The 19,472-nt window shown below is 36.5% G+C and overlaps 1 protein-coding gene across 2 annotated transcripts in view; it reads left to right on the top strand.

Annotated features, from left to right (window-relative positions):
* LOC101976998 (uncharacterized) overlaps nucleotides 1-19,472 on the top strand; it is a 120,882-nt gene that overhangs the window by 48,502 nt on the left and 52,908 nt on the right. Inside the window, exons 7-8 of one of the 2 annotated variants that reach the window (XM_021726877.3) lie at nucleotides 1,982-2,092; nucleotides 14,102-14,280. In XM_021726877.3, coding sequence (XP_021582552.2) covers nucleotides 1,982-2,092; nucleotides 14,102-14,280 — 290 coding nt within the window. The remainder of the gene's footprint in view (nucleotides 1-1,981; nucleotides 2,093-14,101; nucleotides 14,281-19,472) is intronic. The other variant, XM_078045264.1, reaches the window with a different exon arrangement.

Below are 19,472 nucleotides of genomic sequence, written 5' to 3'. Positions count from 1 at the left end.
GTTTAAAATTATGTTAGCTTTGGAACAAAAATATATTTATGACTTAAGACCAAAAACTAAAAAGGTAAAAAAGAAAAAAAAAAAAAGGTTGTTAGTCCTTTGTGGTTGTTACTCCATTGTGGATGTTTTGGGTTGGAGAATAGTTTTATACCAAATAATGTTTTGTGATACCTAAGTTGGCATCTGGCAGGCAGTAGGAAAAGAATATGAAGGGTTGGCTCTTGGGATGATGTCATGGGCCAAGTCTGGAAGTGGCACCTTTGCTTTGGTTTACAGTCCAATAGCTAGATTTCATATATATTGCATGCCCAACAGCAAAGGAATGCATGAGTCAAAAGACAAGAGGAATTGTATTTGTGAACACCTAGCACTCTGCCACTTTATCTTCCCTATGACTCCCCACTAAAAAGAATCTATTTATTAATCAGTCAGACCAAATTCTAATTCTTCTGAAAAGCATTTTGTAACTATCCCAAATTGGAGTGAAAATGTCCTGTTCTGAAGTTTTACATTATCTATTGCCTTTGTTTTATTTTTTTATATTTGTCACTCACTATATTACAAATATATATGTATATATATACATATATATATTAAGCATATCTTTTCTTTCGCAATGGAATTTAAAATTCCTTGCAGGTAGGAATTATGACATACAATTTTGGCATCACTCATTCATTCAACATGTATTGATTGGAAGACTATAATATATAGGTCTTTATAATTAGTACCATCAGGAATACAAAAATTAATTAGGAATTGTCTCTGGACCTATGTTGTCATTTTGGAATTTAGTTCAGAAAGCATTGCCATGAGTAAGTGCTTTGAGTTCTTTTAGACTAAGAAGGAATATATTCAAATGGTCACCCATACCATGAGACTTTAATTAGGTACCAGCATGATATTATGTAAATGAACAAAATATCAAATACTGTGCTTTACCTACCCTCCTGTATTGGTGAGCCACTGATTATCAAGCAGAAAAGGCCTTCCCTACTATTATGAACAGATTTAGACAGACCATGGCCATTACCAAAAATAGTCTTTCTTGTTACCACACCAGTAGAGCCATGCTTTAAGATTAAATTTTTGAGATATATAACATTCTACATAATAAAATTCTGACGTTGCTGCATAGTACTCTGCATGTCCATGAACACTACATATGCACCAAGAACTGAGATCTAAGAAAGAGGAAACAAATGTAAAATGAAGCATAAAGGAAAAAAACAGACGTAAGAATTTTGGCCAAATATATGGAAGAACTTATTAAAAATTAATTAACCTTGAAATGGCTTATTACATCTTTTTTGTCCCTAGAAAATGTTAGGTATGTTGCAGTAAATGCAAATGCTACAATCCAAGGGATAAAATAAATACCTTCTAGAAAGGTCCTCCCCATGTTTCATACCCTGAGTTCTAAGGCTTGAACTATTTTTGTTTCCTTTCTGTAATTGCTCAGGGAGGAGCCTATTCGATGAAAGTAAAAGCAGCTCTATTTCTTTCTTTTTTTTTTTTCCTGACCACTCCAAGATCTGTTTTTGCACAACTTTGTAAGTATTTCAATTACTTGTTCCCTCAACAATCCTGCAGAGAAGCTCTGCCCCTGCCCCCATCCTCCTTTTATAGATGAAGATATTGAGGTTAAGTGATTTTCTCAGGGTTACAAAGAGACCTAGCAGCAATGGAGGAATGAGAACTAGCAGTTCAACCTTCTGGTGGATGAATAGATTGCGTTTCTGAGCAGCTTTGCTATTATATTGCAAAGAGGCCACTCAGACAACTGGCTGAATGTGGGAGTCCAGGAAATGAAAGGCAGGCGGCAAGGAGAGCATTTTCCTTCTTATTAATGACATAGGCAATTGTCTAAAGTTGGAAATAAAGGCCCTTTAGAGAAAGCCTTTTTTTTAAAAGAGTACAAACAGCAGGACCCTCAAGTGGGAACTTTCCTTCAATGAGACCATTGTCTGTCTGCTTACAGACAGTGCTGCTGAGGAAGCTGGGCTCCTAATCGGAGATGTGGTGCTGTCTGTCAATGGTACTGAGGTCACCAGTGTCGAGCATGCAGAAGCTGTGCACCTTGCAAGGAAAGGTAGGTGGGCCAGTTACAGAGGAGCAGAGAGCTGCAATGCACAGCTCAAATGTGAGGAGGGGGACAACTGCACAAAGGAGACAAATGCACTTCTCTCCCAAGTTGCCTCTTTAAAACTTTGTCATCAACATAATTTTTCATAAGAATTAAAGCACATGTCTAACTGATGTACTTTTAGTATTGATGGTCAGTAAGAGGAACACTCTTTATTACCAATATATTTCTTTAAATTCCTTGCACACAAACACACAAAAAAAGATATTCTCATTACAAGGATTCACTTATTATTTCTTTTTTTCCTACTTACATCCCTTGTTCCCTTCTTTTCTTCCTTTTTTTTTTCTTTTTATCAGTTTGTAGAGTTAAGAGCCTCAGGCTTTTAGTGTAAAAAAAAAAAAAAGAGCAAAAGAAGAAAAAGAAATCAGTCAATCAACCAATCTCTGGTCTAAAGCTTCTGGAGATTCTGCAAGGGCCACCTGAGGCTTCCATTTAAAACAATTCTAACAAAGATGAAAAAGACCACAAGAACAGTGCTAATGCATGCCACATACCCTTGCATTCCCTCACATTGAACTTTGTGAAAAGGTTAATATTGTCATCCTTTCTGCAAAACAACTTACTTTTTTTGGGCCATGTTAGGAATCCTTATCTCCCTGCAGACCTAAAAATACACAGCTGGACAGTGTTGTGTTCTACCATGGGACTATTTGGTATAGTATCCATTCCTGGTTCCCTAAATGATGTATAAATACTTCAGTGTCACTGAAGTATATTATCAGACATAAGATATTTAAAAGGTGTGCACTTGGGAGAGGACACACTTCTCAAGCAGTAGGTGTCACTTGCCTTTCTCATGCTTAGGGGTTAGCAACAGCGAGAGACTTCTCTAGACTAGCACAAGAAAATCATTAACAAGTGCTGTGTCCTGAGGAGTGTTCTGAACTTTTTTTGAGATAGAATTTGGCTTGGTGTTTTGCTGTTCTGTAGTACTGGTACTGGGTCTACCAGGAATCCAAGAACACTGTCAGTTAAGCTTATGTAGCAACTACATGTAAGTCCTCCAAAAACATTTATGGTTTATGGAGAACAGTTGAGAAGTCAAAGTAATATTATCATGATTATCATAATGAATTGATAGTATCCCATACCATAAGAGAATTTTACCCCTTGCTTCTGGACTTAGTTGTTCCTAGGTTCTTTCTCAGAGATAATTGCTTTATATGATATTTTTTAGTTAAATAAACCATTGCTAATATTTTTGCTCTTAATATCTCTATTTTTCCCCAAGAAGTTTAATATTCTTTATAATTCTGAACCATTTCACCTCAATATATCAGTTAATGGAATGCAGAAAATATCTCTACAACTTGAATGGAGGGGTTTCTGGGTTCTGACAAGGTGATGAACAAGCATTGGTAGTGGGAGAAAGGCCAAATTCACCACCCTGGCCTGTGCTGCCCCTGGGAGCTATTTGGTAAGATGGATTTATCTGCTGTTATAACCTACAATAAACCATTTCTTGTTTGCACACTGCTGCTCTCCAATGAGGACCGTGGACCTGTGTCTTTGCCAATCTTCAAACCCAACATTCTAGATCTGAGATGCTCAATTAAAGACAGAAAGAGACTGGGGGTAGGGGGAGATCATTTCGCACCAATGTTTGTGTGAGAGAGGTGGAAATTACAACTAATAGTAAAAGAGAGCTAAGCATCCTCAATAAGAAATAGGTGTGGCCCTGGGTGACAAATTCTCCACTCCAACACCACTTAAAGCCATAAAAATGGCAGCATCTATTGGGGGCAGTCAGTAAGATGAGCCCAGCTGGTTTGGGGAGTTGATTATTCCTCACTCAGGCATAATCTGCACATTCCTAAAATTAATTGATTATAGCAAAGATTTTAGGTGAGAAACAGTGGAGTCTATGGTAGAAGAACAAGGAGATTCCCTGAGATTCAGAATCATCTGGTAATGAAGTAAATGACACAAATTCAGAGCTGGGACAAGACACCAACCTGAGAAGCTTATGGCCCTGAGGAATACCTTGTTACCACCACCATTTACTCACCAGTGTGGGATACCAACTATGGCCTGGAATTTAAACCATCTCCCTGTACACATTTTCTTGGATTTTTTAAACAATTCCAGAGCAATAGGAGATGTCTAGTAAAAATAATAAGACATCTGAGAAATACAATTACAATAAAAGAATGATAACATACAAAAAAATCTATAGCAAGCAAAGCAAAATAAATGAACACATCTGATAAAACAAGCATTTAAAATAAGATCAATAAATATAAAAAATGGTGAAGGAGGACATTCATAGAATATTATGTATGAAGCAGAGAAGCAAATGTAAAGAAGAAGCAATTGTCAGTACTAGATATAAAGAAGACAGTTGTTGAAATTATTGGTGTAGTAGGTGAATTGAGTAATGAGAAACATAGTAGAAAGATTTTTAAGTCATCCAAACTATTTAGTGTAAACACTCTTAAAGGAAGTATCAGAAGAGTTCAAAAAATGAAAAAAAAATGAAATACATAAGAACAGTTAAGAAATACAGATAATATAAAAAATGTGATAGTATTTCAATCAAGAGTACTTGAAGGAAAAACTCAAATACATGAAACAAAAAATATTTTTAAGAAAAGTAAAAGACTTCTCCATAATTAATTAAAGAGAGAATTGAGAAAATGCTTACAGATTACTCAATAGATAGGGGTAAAAACCCTCAAAATGGCATATTGATGTGAAATTTAAGCTATCAAAGAAAAAGAGAAAAATTTTAACTTTCAGGAGATAAAAAAATCATATTATCACTAAAGGAACTGAAATTTGATTGGCATTGAACTTTTTAACAGCAACACCAGATGCTAGAATATGATGGAGTAATATTTTCATAGTGTTACAGGAAATTAGCAGTATGACTCAAATGTAATAGTCAACTAAACTATTACTTAAATGTAAGTGCACAATAAACACATATGTTGGCATTCATAGTTTTAGAAAAAAATTGTTTAAAATATTCCCACATGAAACTGTACAAAGAAAAAATATAAATCCAGAATGGTTTTATGCTAATCATGGGAAATAGAAGTGAATAAATAACTCAAAGTTTCCCATTGTCCATATTAGCCTCCATCCAGGACAAAACAATTTTATTTAACTCAGAATTTACTAAACTCAAAAAGTGATTAAAATATCCAAATATAAAGTAAGCATCAATAATAGATAATGTAAGCAGGATGACAGAGTAAGAAGTGCCAGACTATCCTTTCTTGCACAAACATACCAATTTAGCAACTATTCACAGACAAATTCCCATTTTGAGAAATCTGGATATTAGGTAAAAAGTTGCCTTATCCCAGAAACAATAAATCAACCTCACTAAAGCTAGAAGGAAGATTTGTGACATTCTCTCACCTGAATTCTTACACCCACTACTGCACCATATGATCAGGAAAAGAACCCCTAGTTACCACCTTCTCTAAGAAGAGGGGAAGGGTTGGTATGCACATCAAACACTGCAACGTTCCCAGTGGAATTCCGGAGGACTGGCTTTCAGTCTTGAAGATCAGACATGGAAGTGTCAGCTGGTAAGCACCATAATCTTTCCTTGCTCAGCAAAGAACAAGGAGAAAAAATTCTAGCTCTTAGCTAAACCTAGGGATGGAAAGATTTGATCTATATGTGCAGCTTCCCAACATCTCCATGACTGCCAAAAGAACTGGCATTCATTTAGCCAGTCTTGGAATATCAACAGGTCTGATGCGTCCAGATCATAAAGAAGTTAAATTGTCCTTGTTTGCAGGCAACATGATCTTATATACAGATAACTTAGATGCCAAAACAACAAAGAATTAAATTCTGTCAAGTTACAAGATAAAAAAAATCAATATAAAAAAATGGTAATTATTCTATACACTAACACCAAGGTATCTGAGAAGGAAATTAGGAAAACAATATCATTTATAATAGCACTGAAAAGAATCAATTACTTAGCAAGAATTTACCTAAGGAAGTGAAAGATTTATACACCAAAAACTACAAAACATTGATGAAAGAAATTAAGAAGATACAAGCAATGGCAAGGTATCCTGGGTTCATGGATTGGAAAACTATTAAGAATAGATAATAAATATCCATACTACCCAAAGTAATCTATACATTCAGTGCAATGACTATCAAAAACCCAGCAGCAGTTTTTTTACAGAAGTAGAAAAACCAATTATAGAATTCATATGGAAACACAAAAGACTACAGATATACAAATCAATCTTGATAAAAAGAATAAGGACAGAGACATCACATTTTTATTTCAAAATATATTTCAAAATGACAGTAATCAAAACAGTATAGTACTTGGGCTGGGGTTGTGGCTCAGTGGTAGAGTGCTTATCTCACATGTGTGAGGCACTGGGTTTGATCCTCAGCACCACATAAAAAAATAAATTAAACAAAGGTATTTTAACAATATAGTACTGACATACAAATAGACAAATAGTTCAGAAGAATATAACAGATAGCCCAGAAATAAAGCCGTGCATATATGGTCAATTGATCTTTGATGGCATATCAAGAATGCAAAATGAGGGGAAATGGTGTCTTCAATGTATGGTGTTGAAAAAACTGAATATCCACATGCAAATGAATGTAATTGGATCTTTATATTACACCATACACAAAAATCAATGCAAAATGAATTAAAAATTTAAGAACTAAAACTTCTAAAAGAAAACAAATTGAAATTTTTTTCATGATATTGATTTTAGCAGTGATTTTTTTATATAAAAACAAAAATACAGGGGCTGGGGATGTGGCTCAAGCGGTAGCATGCTCATCTGGCATGCATGCAGCCTTGGTTCAATCCTCAGCACCACATACAAACAAAGATGATGTGTCTGCTAAAAACTAAAAATAAATAAATAAATATTTAAAAACTCTCTCTCTCTCTCTTTCTCTCTCTCTCTCTCTCTCTCTCTCTCTCTCTGTCTCTCTAAAAAAATAAAAATAAAAAATAAAACAAAAATACAGGTAACAAAACCAAAAATAAATCAATAGGATACATCAAACTAAAAACATTCTCATATAGTTAATATCCAAAATGTATAAGGAATTTCTAAAGCTCAAAAGCAAAAAGAAAAAAATTAAAAAGAAAAAGAAAAAAAAACCATAGTAATCCAATTTAAAAATGAGCTAAGGATTTGATACTTCTCCAAAGAAGACATGCAAAGAGCCATCAAGAATACAAAAAAAAAAAAAAAGATCAGTGTCACTAATTGTTACAGAAATGCAAATCAAAATCACACTGAGATATCACCTCATATCTGTCAGGATGGCTACTACAAAAATAAAATAAAAACTGTAGACAACATGTGTTGGAAAAGAGGTAGAAAAATTGAAATCCTTGCATACTGTGAACAGGAATATAGAATGTGCAGCTATTATGGAAGATAGTATGAAAAGACTTCAAAAAACCAAAGAGAATTACTGTATGACCTAGGACTCTCAGTTGTGGGTGTTTTTTCAAAGGGAATAAAATCAGGATCCCAAAGATCTGCACTCCCATGTTCAGTGCAGCACTCTTCATAAAAGATAAGATGTGGAAACAACCTAAAGGTTCATTGGTAGATGGATTAAAGAAAATGTGGTGTATAAATAATTAAATACCATTCAGCATTTAAAAAAGAAGGTAATTCTGCAAAATATGTCAACATGGATGAACCTTGTGGATAGTATGCAAAGTGAAATAATCCAGTCTCAGGAAAAAACACTGAATGATTACATTATGTGATGTATTTCAAATAGTCAAAATCATAGAAGCAAAGAATATAATGGAGGTTTCCAGGAGCTAGACGAAGGTAAAATGAGGGAGTTGTTAATCTAACGAGTATAAAATTTAAGTGTTGCAACTGAATAATTTCCAGACATCTCCAGAACATTTTACCTGTAGTCAACAATAGTGTGTTAGACACTTAAAAATTTGTTAACAGGGTAGACACCAGGCTAAATAAATACATAAATTTTTATTATGAATTCTTATATCAGTAAGAAGAATTGATATTTAAAATCCAAAAAAAGTATTAGTAAATTTGAACTTCATTCATAGGTTTAAAGAAAATAAATTCTATATACTACAGAGCATACATACTGTTTTTCTGAATACAAAAGAACATTCACAAAAATTGACAATATATTAAGCTAAGAATGAAGCCTCAATAAATTTTAGGCATTTGACATCATATAGATTATATTTTCTATCTATAATGTAATTAAGTTAAATTAATTAATAAAATAATAACTTTTTAAGTCCACTAACCTGTAGGAATAGCAGTTTTCTCTCATAACTTGAGAAAGACTATCTGCCTATATTAGTCAGCTTTCTGTTACTATAACCCTGTTACTATGACAAAATACCTGAAAAAAATAAACTTAAAAAGATAAAAAGTTTATTTTGGCTCATAGCTTCAAAGATTTCAATTCATGATTGCTTGGACTTGCTGCTTTTGGCTTGTGGTGGCACAGTCTATCATGTCAAGAATGCCTAGGAGGGGAGGCAAAAGACACAATCAGAAAGCAATAGAGACAAAACAAGGGAACAGATTCTCAGTGTCCTTTCAAGGGCACAACCCCAGTAACTTCATTTCTTTCCACTAGGCCCCACCTCCTGAAGTTTTACTGCCTCTCAATAGTATGACAGTTTGGCTACCAAACCTTTAGCATATGGTCCTTTGGGGGACTTAAGATCCATACAGTAACACTATCCAAATCCTAATCATCAAAAAAGTACACACACAAGATCAAAACATATAACAGAGAAACTCTGAACACATTTCTTTTTATATTGAAAAAAAACAATGCTGATAATAACAACCCTATTTATCAAAATATCAAAGGGCCTGACGAATCCAATAACACATGCAAGAGAAGTAAAGAGAAATGTTCTGGCAGGAAAGAGAAAAAAACGTTATCGTTGGCAGATTATATGCGTATAACTGAAAGCAGTCCAGCATCTAGAACTAAATAGACAAACTGACCAAACCAAGATCACATTATAAGAATCAGTAGTATTTGCTTACATCAGTAAAAAACAAAAAGAAAATGATATATGATTAACATTATCAACCAAATTATAGGGTAGGTAAGAATTAATCTAACAAAAAAAAATGCACAAGAATTTCATGGAAAAAAATATTTAGGATTCCCTCAAGGTACATAAAAGAAAATTTAAATACCTGGAAATGGGGCGGAAAAATTTGTAAAGATCTTAATTCACCCAAAATGAATATAAAAATTCAATAATATTCCAATAAATTTTTAATAAATTGTGTGCAGCTTGACACACTTATCCTCAAATATGTAGAAGACTAAATATCTGCAAATAACTATGTCATTTGTAAATAAGGCAAGCCATAGCAAAGGACTTTTCATATCAGATACTAAGATATATTACAAATCCATAACAATAAATAAAAGGTGGAGTTCTTCCACAGAACAGCTAAAGACTAGGGGAAAGAAAAGGACCAGAAGGCTCAAAAACATACTCAAATATTAATCAAAACTTTATATATGGAAAAGATAACCCCACAAAACAATGAGGAGAGGACAAAATTTCTAAAAAAATCTCACTGTTACAGAGAAGTTAGCTGGATTCAAGCATTATGGCTTAACCTTTATACCTTTTACAAATGTGGACTTCAGCTATATTAAAGACTCCTATTGTAAAGTTAAAAGCATCGTCAATAAAAGAAATTGGTAGGAGAATAACTTTGTCAGTAATCAAAGAAATGCAATTTATCAGCAAGATGTTAGTTTAGATCCAAAAGATTTGAAAAAACAACAACGATTGAAATAATAGAAATACAAGACAGAAAGGATAAGGAAATGAGCCTCCTCGTTCTCTCCTTAGAAGATGCAGGCATTTCAGAGAGCAATCTTGCAGTGACTAGGGCAGTACCTATAAATCTTATGTCCTAGCAGTTGCACTTTAGTGTGAACAACCCCAAAAAAAACTTGCAAAGGGACCCATGCAAGGGCATTTGTTGCAGTGTCCTATGTAGTAGAAAAGAATTACAGGCAGTTTGGGTGGCCATCACTAGATGAAAGGATAAGTAAACCACAAGAGATTCACACTCTGCGTTTCTACACCTCTCTTCACAACGGTAGCCAGGACCATGGATAGATTTGTAAAACATGGTTGTGAGTTGAAAATAAAAGAGAGAGGAGGGGAGAAACAAAGCAGGGTGAGAGAGAAAGATATAGAACTACATCTTAGCATAATATTGTTTCTAAAAATAAAACAATGTACACAAAATACCACAGTCAGTGTGTTTTGTAAGGGACAGAATGCCTGACGAGAAAATAAAGTAAAACAAAACAAAATGAAATAAAGCAAAATGAGGTCTTGCAGAGAACCATGTGCCAGAGTGTGACAATCAACTGATCTGAGAATCAAGAACACCAGAGTTCAACAGCAACAGAGGAATGCTTCCTGATACAGGCAGATAGTCTTTCTCAAGAAAGGGGAACCCAAAAAATAACTTTAGCCCCATCTACATTCTAAAATATATAGGCAGTAATGGTGAAAGAAGGCAGAACAAAACAGGATTACTGGGAGGGTGGGTCTACAAGAAGAATATACGTGACCATGGAATTGATCTATATTTGTGAACATCAAATCACTTTTTGCCACATGTTGAATCCTAAATCTAGCTGTATATTAGTCACTGGTAAGAAATTAGTGGTCGTGGTCTGCACATTTGTAATTTGAATTAACTCTCCCTGATGATTCTTTCACAAACAGCCCTGCATCAGAGCACGGCATCTCAGAGACATGCTGTGGCCCTATGATTACAAGTGTGTTTTCTTAGACTCCAACACCAGTGGTACCTCCCCAGACTAGCGTGACAAAGGGGATTTATAGAAGATTAGAAAGTCTAATTTTATAATTAGGATTACTATTTAATAGTACTGATCACACACACCTGTTAAAATACCTTGATTTTACTGACAGGAAGACCAAAACAAATTTTTTTTAAAGTGCTCAGTGTCACATTGTGATGACAATGTCTCTGTGTGAATATTTGTTTTAGTTAGGTGTCCCTTACTTTCTGTTTTTGGCTTTTCTATACTTGTATAGGGCAGACTCAAAGAGAAGATTTAATATATATTTGCAGACTCAAATAGAAGATTTAATCAACAATAAAAAAGAGTAAAGGAACACAGTAAAGCTTAATCAGTCCAGAATCCTTCACCACCTTCTGGGTTACTTTGCTTCACTAAGTGCAGGCTTCACTAAAATCAAGCACACAGGTATCTCTGGAAGCCAGGCCCTCAGCTGTGAAGCACACAGCAAGCCCTCAGGGACAGTACTTGTCTTGCACATTTCTCCTCTGTGCTGACGAGGGTGGTAGAGTTTGTCTGACAGCAGAGGTGTGACTCTGACACAGTTTAAGATTGGTGGCATAATAAGAAGACGGTAAGCCAAGGAGAAAGTGTGAATTAGAAAAAGAAATTATTTTTCTCTTTCCTGTAGCTGTAAATAACCTCACACAACTCCTTACTTTCAAAGCTCTGGGCCAAAGTGCTAGGGAAGAAGAGCTTGCTGGGTAGCTTTTGTTTTGAAGAACATCATCACCAAAGAGCTAAATTTGCTAAAGGTTTAGTTTTCAAGCTTTTCTTCATCTAATGAAACTGGAAGTTCTCTTGACTCTTTAATCTCAGGCTGCAGATATTTACTTTCCCACATCCTTCATCCCACCTACCACCAAAAAACAAGCAAGATGTCCAGAAAAGGAAAGTAATTCTTCAGGTTGGAGAGATACATAGAAGAAGAAGCAAAGGAGGGAGCTAGTTTTGTTGCTGAGAAATATAGGGACTGAAAATGGAAGCAGGCAGAGAATGGTAAATCATAATCAAGGAAAGGAAGAAATAGGGAAGTTGGTGGCAAAGACTGCTAAATAACAGAGCCTCTTGGAAACTGAGAGGTACCTGAGAACTTGCAACTCAAATTGTAGTCAAACATTACCTGAGAGCTTGTTACAAACTCAGAATCTCAAGCCTCATGCAGACCAACTGAGTGAGGATATGCAGTTTAGCAAACCACTGGCTGATTTGCATTCTTATTTGATTTTTAAAGCATTGAACTAAAGACACTTTCTAATTTTAAGCTCCCAGTAAGTTAATAAATATATGATAACAAAACCAGGAGACTTTAAACATTCCTACTTGACAATTTAGTTCTTTTAACACACACACACACACACACACATATTACAATGACTATACTAATAACTTTTTTTGAAGGTAACATCAATTGTCTAAAATCTTAAATTAAGCTTCTCTGTGAATGTCAGATCCAAGTTCTCTGGGCCCTGATAGAATTGGATGAATAGTATAAAAACCACCACTGCCCCGCAGCTGTTTGGAACTCAGAAACTCCCGATGCATCCGGCTTATGTCCGAAACCTGCTTGTGAAAAACTTTCTTCTACTATGATGACACTATGCTGCAGCAGGGCCATCTGTATCCCTACCCCAGAGAGAATTTTTTGTGGTGCACCAAGTTTTGTTTATGGCCAGACTGAAATACAAGCTTGGCCTGATCAGTATCAGAGAAACCCATATGCAGACTATGTAAGCAAGAGGAAAATGACCTCAAGGGGCACCCACTGCAACAGTACATAAATAAATTGGCAGATGTGTCAACTATGCATATTAGTCCAGGAGTGCAGTTCTTTGGGGACTGAAGTCCAAAGACAAAGACATTTGTGGGTTGCTGGTCAATCTGGAGCATTTCTTCTAATTTTTTTGGATGTGTTTTTGACAGGAGCTTAAGGGCAGTTCAATAAATTAAAATGTATTTACATGGCAATGAAGAATTATCTTGACACACAGAGAGTTATTTAATTACCAAGGTGCATTGCGTGCTGCTAAAGTTAAGACTGTGTCAGCCTTTCTGGGACAAATCTTTATTTTCAGGGCCATGTGGCTCAGCCAGGAATGATCCCCTGGGTTGGAGCTTGTCATTTATAGAAGAGGAGTCTCCTCACTGACCCCCATTTCCATAGACAGCTCTAAACAGATCGGTAATCTCAATGTCAGACATCATGATGAAGTCAGCGCAGCCAAGGCCAAATGTCCCCCTTCAGGGATGTGGCCTCTCTCTCAGAGGAATTGTAAATGAAGTCATACCCCATTTGCAGACTTCAAAGCATGTCAGGGTTGCTGTCTGTCTGAGTGACATTCAGAGTGTTGTCTTGAGACATCATAAGATAGGTGTATGACAAAAGTCTATGTCCACATTGGCAGCATCAAAGCACAATGCCCTCATATTAACAGGGACAGGGACAATTTCCCCAAGCTACACACCATCCAGTCCTATGGGGAAGAAGATGCCATTAAATCCAAGCACCAAAGGCTTTCTAAGAAAGAGAAGATAGGAATCTGGAAGCTCAGGGTTAAACTCTTAGCTTAAGTCAGATATGTAGGTGGAGGGGAAGAACTTTAGCCCTCCTAGATCTTCTTCTACTTCCAAGTTCAAGGGTTGGTAATCAATTTTGATGAGAGACACTATTGGAAACAGTGTCTTAAATCTTCCCTTTTGCTTATTCAAGCAGTGACTTAAATCTTCCCTTTTGCTGACTTGGGTCAAATAGGCCCAAAATGAAAATGAACAGAACTGAGTTCATAATTAGAACCAATAGGTCATTATGGTTGAATGAAAGAACTGTGTCCTGGAAGTCAGGACACCTGGGTCCTGTATCTGACTCAACCCCTTGTAAGATGTGAGTCCTTGAGGAGGTCACTTTACCTCACCAATTTGTATTTTCCTAAAAAAACATGAGGGTTTTAATCGCTAAGGAATTCGTTTCATTCCTAAGCTGAAATTCTATTTAATTCCATTTCTAAAAGCTATAACTGTTTCCTCATCTACTCCTGAATAATAGTGTCCTTCCGGTTGATTTTTAAGATTTCTAGCCACTGAACAATCTTATGTTCATGCCTTTAGGTCCAGACATCTTGACTTTGGTGGTGGGATCTGACATCAGCCACTGTCCCAATACCCCCCGGCCCACCTGCCGTGGCTATCTACATAAGAGGACTCACTCTGGCTTCATGAAGGGTTGGAGGAAGAGGTGGTTTGTGCTGAAACATGATGGCTGTCTCCACTATTACAAACATAAAAAGGTAACTGAGGGTGTGGGTAAGGGCTGGCCCCGGGAGAAGAACAAGAAGCAATAGGCAGAGCAGTCCTATCAACTATTCTGTGTCCCAAGTATTCTCTTGTATGGTGCCATGTTGCAGGATTCTGGAAACAGTGTTCTCTTCTGTGACTTTTTGGAAACTTTTTCTTTCTTCAAAAGCTTGGAGAATTATAATTTATTTTCTCTGCTGCTGCATAAATCAAGGCTGGCATAAGTTTCTATCTTGTCTGCTCCTATTTTCATCTTCTCTGTGAAAACTTTCTTATCAAAGCCAAGAAAACAAGAACCAAACTGAATATTTAGAGAAATCAAGGTGGACCTAAGGCAGAGCACAGCTGGCCAGGACTGAAGAGCTCAGGCACTGTTCCCTGTGTGATAAGACTCGGATGTCATTAATGCTCCTGAGGCAGAGCACCAGGGAAGTGGCCTGGAATACCTTCTTTCATTTTCCCAAATCGCTTAGGTGATGTCTACCTATAGGTGAAAATTGGAATCATCTAGGGAATATTCTCAAAATATGCAAGCTTAGTTCTCCTCCCAGATGTTTCTCATTTGGCAGGTCTGGGATGGAGCCCAGGCCCATACATATGGGGAAAGCATTTCAGGTGGTTCTAATGTGCAGTTCACATTTTGTCAGCATAAGTGTTTTATCAGCCCCATGAAATCCAGTGTCTAATACTTTTTAATCAGATGCAAACATGGTAAAAACAGAGATTTCACGTGGATATCTCAATTTCCAGTTTCTCTTGAAATAGTCTGGGTGTTGGCAGGAGCTAGATGGACTTTTTTCCTAAGAAGTGCATACACTCTCCCATCTGTTAAAGAACCACCTACTGGCTTCACTTTGACAGTATTTGTGAGTGCAAAGCAGGAGTTTTGATCTTTTACCTCATTCATTACACAATCTTATTTTTTCTTCCTTTAATTTACATTACCCTAGTTTCCTAACTTTAAGTTGTACATATATATATATATATATATATATATAGAGAGAGAGAGAGAGAGAGAGAGAGAGAGAGAAAGAGAGAGAGAGAATTAATTAGTATTAATAGTATTAAATAATAGCTAGATTTTAATGTGTATATATGTATATACAATATATATATATGTATTGTATATACACATATATATGTACATACAATATAAACATCTATTTGTGACACAGAACATGGGGTGCTATGCTTTCATGGAAATGTGAGCCCTATAAACTATTCTGAAAAACTTTGTCTCCCTCCAGTGCAGGGAAATAAAAATTTTCTCTAGTTAGAATGAGAAATGATGATCTATCCTTGATTTCTGTTGTCTGAGTGCTAAAGTGGAACAGACCAGAAGTTTCCAGTCTAGGTGTTATTTCAGAAGCCCCAGAATTTTTCAAAGTACACAGACAAACTGTCTCCTCTCTTCCTGAATCTTCAAGAGTGGTCCTTGAATTTGTGCATTCTTTTCTAAGCTTTCAAGTTGATTTTGATTTGTAGCCTAGGTGAGTTTCACAACAACAGCTCATCTAAGCTTGCCAATTGTTCTTTCTTGAGATTAGTATCCTGAGATTATGTACTTACTGCCTTTGATGGATAATTTGGTTTCCTCTTATAAAATAGTATTAATATTATTAATAATATTGATTAATAGCTAAATTTCAATGTTATTTTCAGCAAAATAAATACATAAAATAACTTTAAGTCAGGCACCCCTTGTTTGAAGATTCCTGGTTTTTGAAATTCAGATGGCATCTGGAGCCAATATTTTAGGTCTGGGTTTGCCAGGCAGTGGTCATAGGACTGGTGTTGCTTGCAGGTGTTGTGTTTGGCTTCCATAGTGTTTTCATAAATTTTTTAATTAAATGAATCCAGGTGAAGCATGTGCTGTGCAATTGGCTATAATCCCCACAACTCCTCATTTCCTTACCCTGAGCCCAGTCATTTGAATTACCCACCAGGCCCTGTTGGGATTTGAGTGTATAAGTTCTGGGGTAGAATTTATGTGAAAAAGTTGGAACTTTAGTGATAAGAATAGCTGCTGTTAAAATATGTTTTAATTGCCTCTAGTTTTCTTTTGAAAAAAAATTGTGGATTTTATAGTTTGAACACAAAAGAAAAAGTTATCATGAGCAAATGCAACTGTGATCGTCATTGCCACAATAGGTATCAATATGGAGATGGGAATACAGCTTTATTTTGTTTATAAAGAGCCAAAATCAGATCCCTTGTAGTGCTCCAAATTCCAGAATACATTATGTCTGATCTTTAGAATAGATAGCAATGACTCAGAAGAGTTAATGGAGCATAAGAAGAACATAACAGAATAAATTAGCAGAAAATGAACCTGGCTACACAGTATTCATTCATGCAGCAAATATTTATTGAGTGCTTTTTATTAGCCAGGCATTATGGAAGCAGTGGGAAGGTATCAAAACAGACAGGAAGCCTGCCCTGTTTGTGCTTATAGTTCTGTGGAAGAGACTGTTACTAACAAATAATCACACAATTGTGATTAGTCCTATAAGTAAAATGATAGGGAGAAGAAAATTGCAGCAGTCTGGATGGAACCAAGAGACAGCCTCATAGAATGCTTTTAAACAAGGCAAGTTCAATATAAAAAGTTCTTAAACTATAATAAAAGAATAAGTATAAAATATAAGAAAATTCTATGTGACACCAAGACAGCATATCCAAGAAATGACCAACTTGGAAGGGGGATCCCTCTCTAAGATTTGGGATTCATATCCCATTAGAAAATCAGTTTAATTCACAGGATGGCAGAGTTCACCACTTTGCCAGGCCATTGCTAAATCTGTAATCACAGGACAAACAGAAAACAACCCTTTCAGGCACAGATCAGACAGGCAAATCTCAGCTGGTTGTTGCTAGATAGTTATGCAATGAGAATGAGAGTGCTCAGGTGGCAGAAGGCCTAGAGCATGAGGTGTGCATTTTTAGAAAGACTTTGTCAAGAAGTGGTGGTCTGGAAAGGACTATGTGGGGGCGGGGGGCAGGAAACCTAGGGGAAGAGGGAAGTGAGCAGAGGAGATCAGGACATCAGGATGGGCTAGAGACCTACAGCAAAGGAAATCCTTATGGAGAGAGTTGCAGGAAGGTGATCACCAGGCCAAACTAGAGCTGCAAGGTTTCAGGAGCACAGCGTGTTCTGGGTGCATGGCTGAGACAAAGAACCCCCGGTTGTTCATACATTCACACTGTGTACCCACCCTGCTGCAGCGGAAAGAGCAAGATCATCCCTTCCCCCTGCAATGCTCCTCTAGCACCCTCTACTGAGAAATCTTAGCACTATGCTAAATGTAAAGAGAAATGTAAATGTACTGTAAATGTCAAGGAATTCAGTCCTTTACTACATAGCATATTTTAAGAGTTGAATTTGAACAGAGGCTAAGAGGCAATAAATTGACAATTGGAACAAAAGTAAAATGAATGGTCTAGATAAATTAGGATGGGGGGATATGTAATGAGTTCCTTTTCAAGGATATAACATTTTACATGATACCCGAGGGCTGAATAATAATTACCCAGTTGGGATGAGCCTTCTCCAGCCAGGAGAAACAACATGTGTGCAGTCTCCAGGCTAGAAAAAGGTGTGTCATATTTGAGGACCAGAAAAAGTCTAGTGTAGCTAAAGCCAGAGTGGAAGGTGGAGGGCAGAAAAAGAAAGTTAGGCATAGAAGGTAGGCAAGAAACCAATCACGCAGGCCCTGAGACAGTTTTTCATATTCTTCTAACCACAATAGAAAGCCATCAAGTGTTTTAGGTAAGGCGATTTTCAAAAGCTCATTCTGACTTAATGTTGAGAATGAATTGGAGGGTGATAAGTGTGGAATGAAAATTCCACTTAGAAAGTCAGTGCTTTCTAGGCAAGAGGCAACAGTCTTGACCCAGGTAAGAGTATTTTACTAGAGAGATTTCCAGATATCTTTAAGAACCAGAATTAATAAGATTGGGTAATGGATTAAATGTGGTATCTTAGTCTTTCAGGACGGCTATAACAAAATACCATAAACTGGGCACCTTATAAGCAATGGAAATTTATTTTGCACAGTTCTGGAGCTTGAGAAGTCTGGATTCAAAGCACCGACAGCTTCACTGGCTTTTGAGAACCCCCTTCCTACTTCATAGGAGACCATCTTTTCACATGTCTCACATGGTGAAAGGGACAAGGGATTCTTAGAAGTCTATTTTGTAAAGGTCTTAATCCCATTCATGAAGGCTTCACCCTAGTGACCTAATTTCCAAATATCTCACCTCCAAATGCCTCTACATTAAGGTTTCAACACATGAATGTGTATGTGTGGTGATGGGGATATCCCTTCTACCACTTAGAGAAAGGGTAGATAAGGATGGTTCTGAAGTTTTTTCAAAAGTAAGTGGTTGGATTACTATTGGAACAGGAGCAGATCACAGAAGTATAGAATGAAGAAAGGTTAGTAGTTCAGTTTGAATCGAGTGGTATTGTGGTTGACATTGTGGGTGCCCTTTTTACGTAGGCATTTGAATATTCAAGACTGGAGCTAGGAAGAAAAATTGAAAAGTGCATGTGTGTGTGTGTGTTTGGGTGTGTGTGTGTGTGTGTGTGTGTGTGTGTGTGTGAGAGAGAGAGAGAGAGAGAGAGAGAGAGAGAGAGAGAGAGAGAGATATTATATACAAAGATATATAGAGATATTATAGTATGCCATGTAGTGAGTGTGTGTAGTGTTTAAAGTCACAGAAATTGATGCCATTGCTAAGGGAGAGAATGTAAAGGAAGAGAGAGAGAGAGAGAGAGAGAGAGAGAGAGAGAGAGAGAGAGAGAGAGAGAGAGAGAGAGAGCGCCCTTAACATAAGCAGAGGGTGGGCAGAGAAGGAGAAAATAGGAAAAATGATTGAGAGAGTAGCCAGAGAGGGATAAACAAAACCTAGGAAAGCATGTGTCATAGAGCCAAGAGAAAAACTGAAGTTTCAGGAAAGAAGGTGATTACTGTTTCCCCATGCCGAAGAGGGACCATGTAACAATGACTATTGGAGAGCATCTGTTCAATTATGCATCACAGAGGTCATTGGTAATTTTGGCAAAAGCAGTCTCAAGTGGGTTTAGACAGAGCCAATTCATTAATGTGAGTTGAAATTTGAAAACAGCATTCAGAGACTAGTCTTCTAAAAAGCTTAACTGCAAAAGAGACTACAGAAGCAG

This window comes from Ictidomys tridecemlineatus, chromosome 1 (genome assembly GCF_052094955.1).
Source record: "Ictidomys tridecemlineatus isolate mIctTri1 chromosome 1, mIctTri1.hap1, whole genome shotgun sequence".
NCBI lineage: Eukaryota > Metazoa > Chordata > Mammalia > Rodentia > Sciuridae > Ictidomys > Ictidomys tridecemlineatus.
Note: the sequence above shows the minus strand (reverse complement) of the source record. Positions and strands in the feature narration are given on the sequence as shown.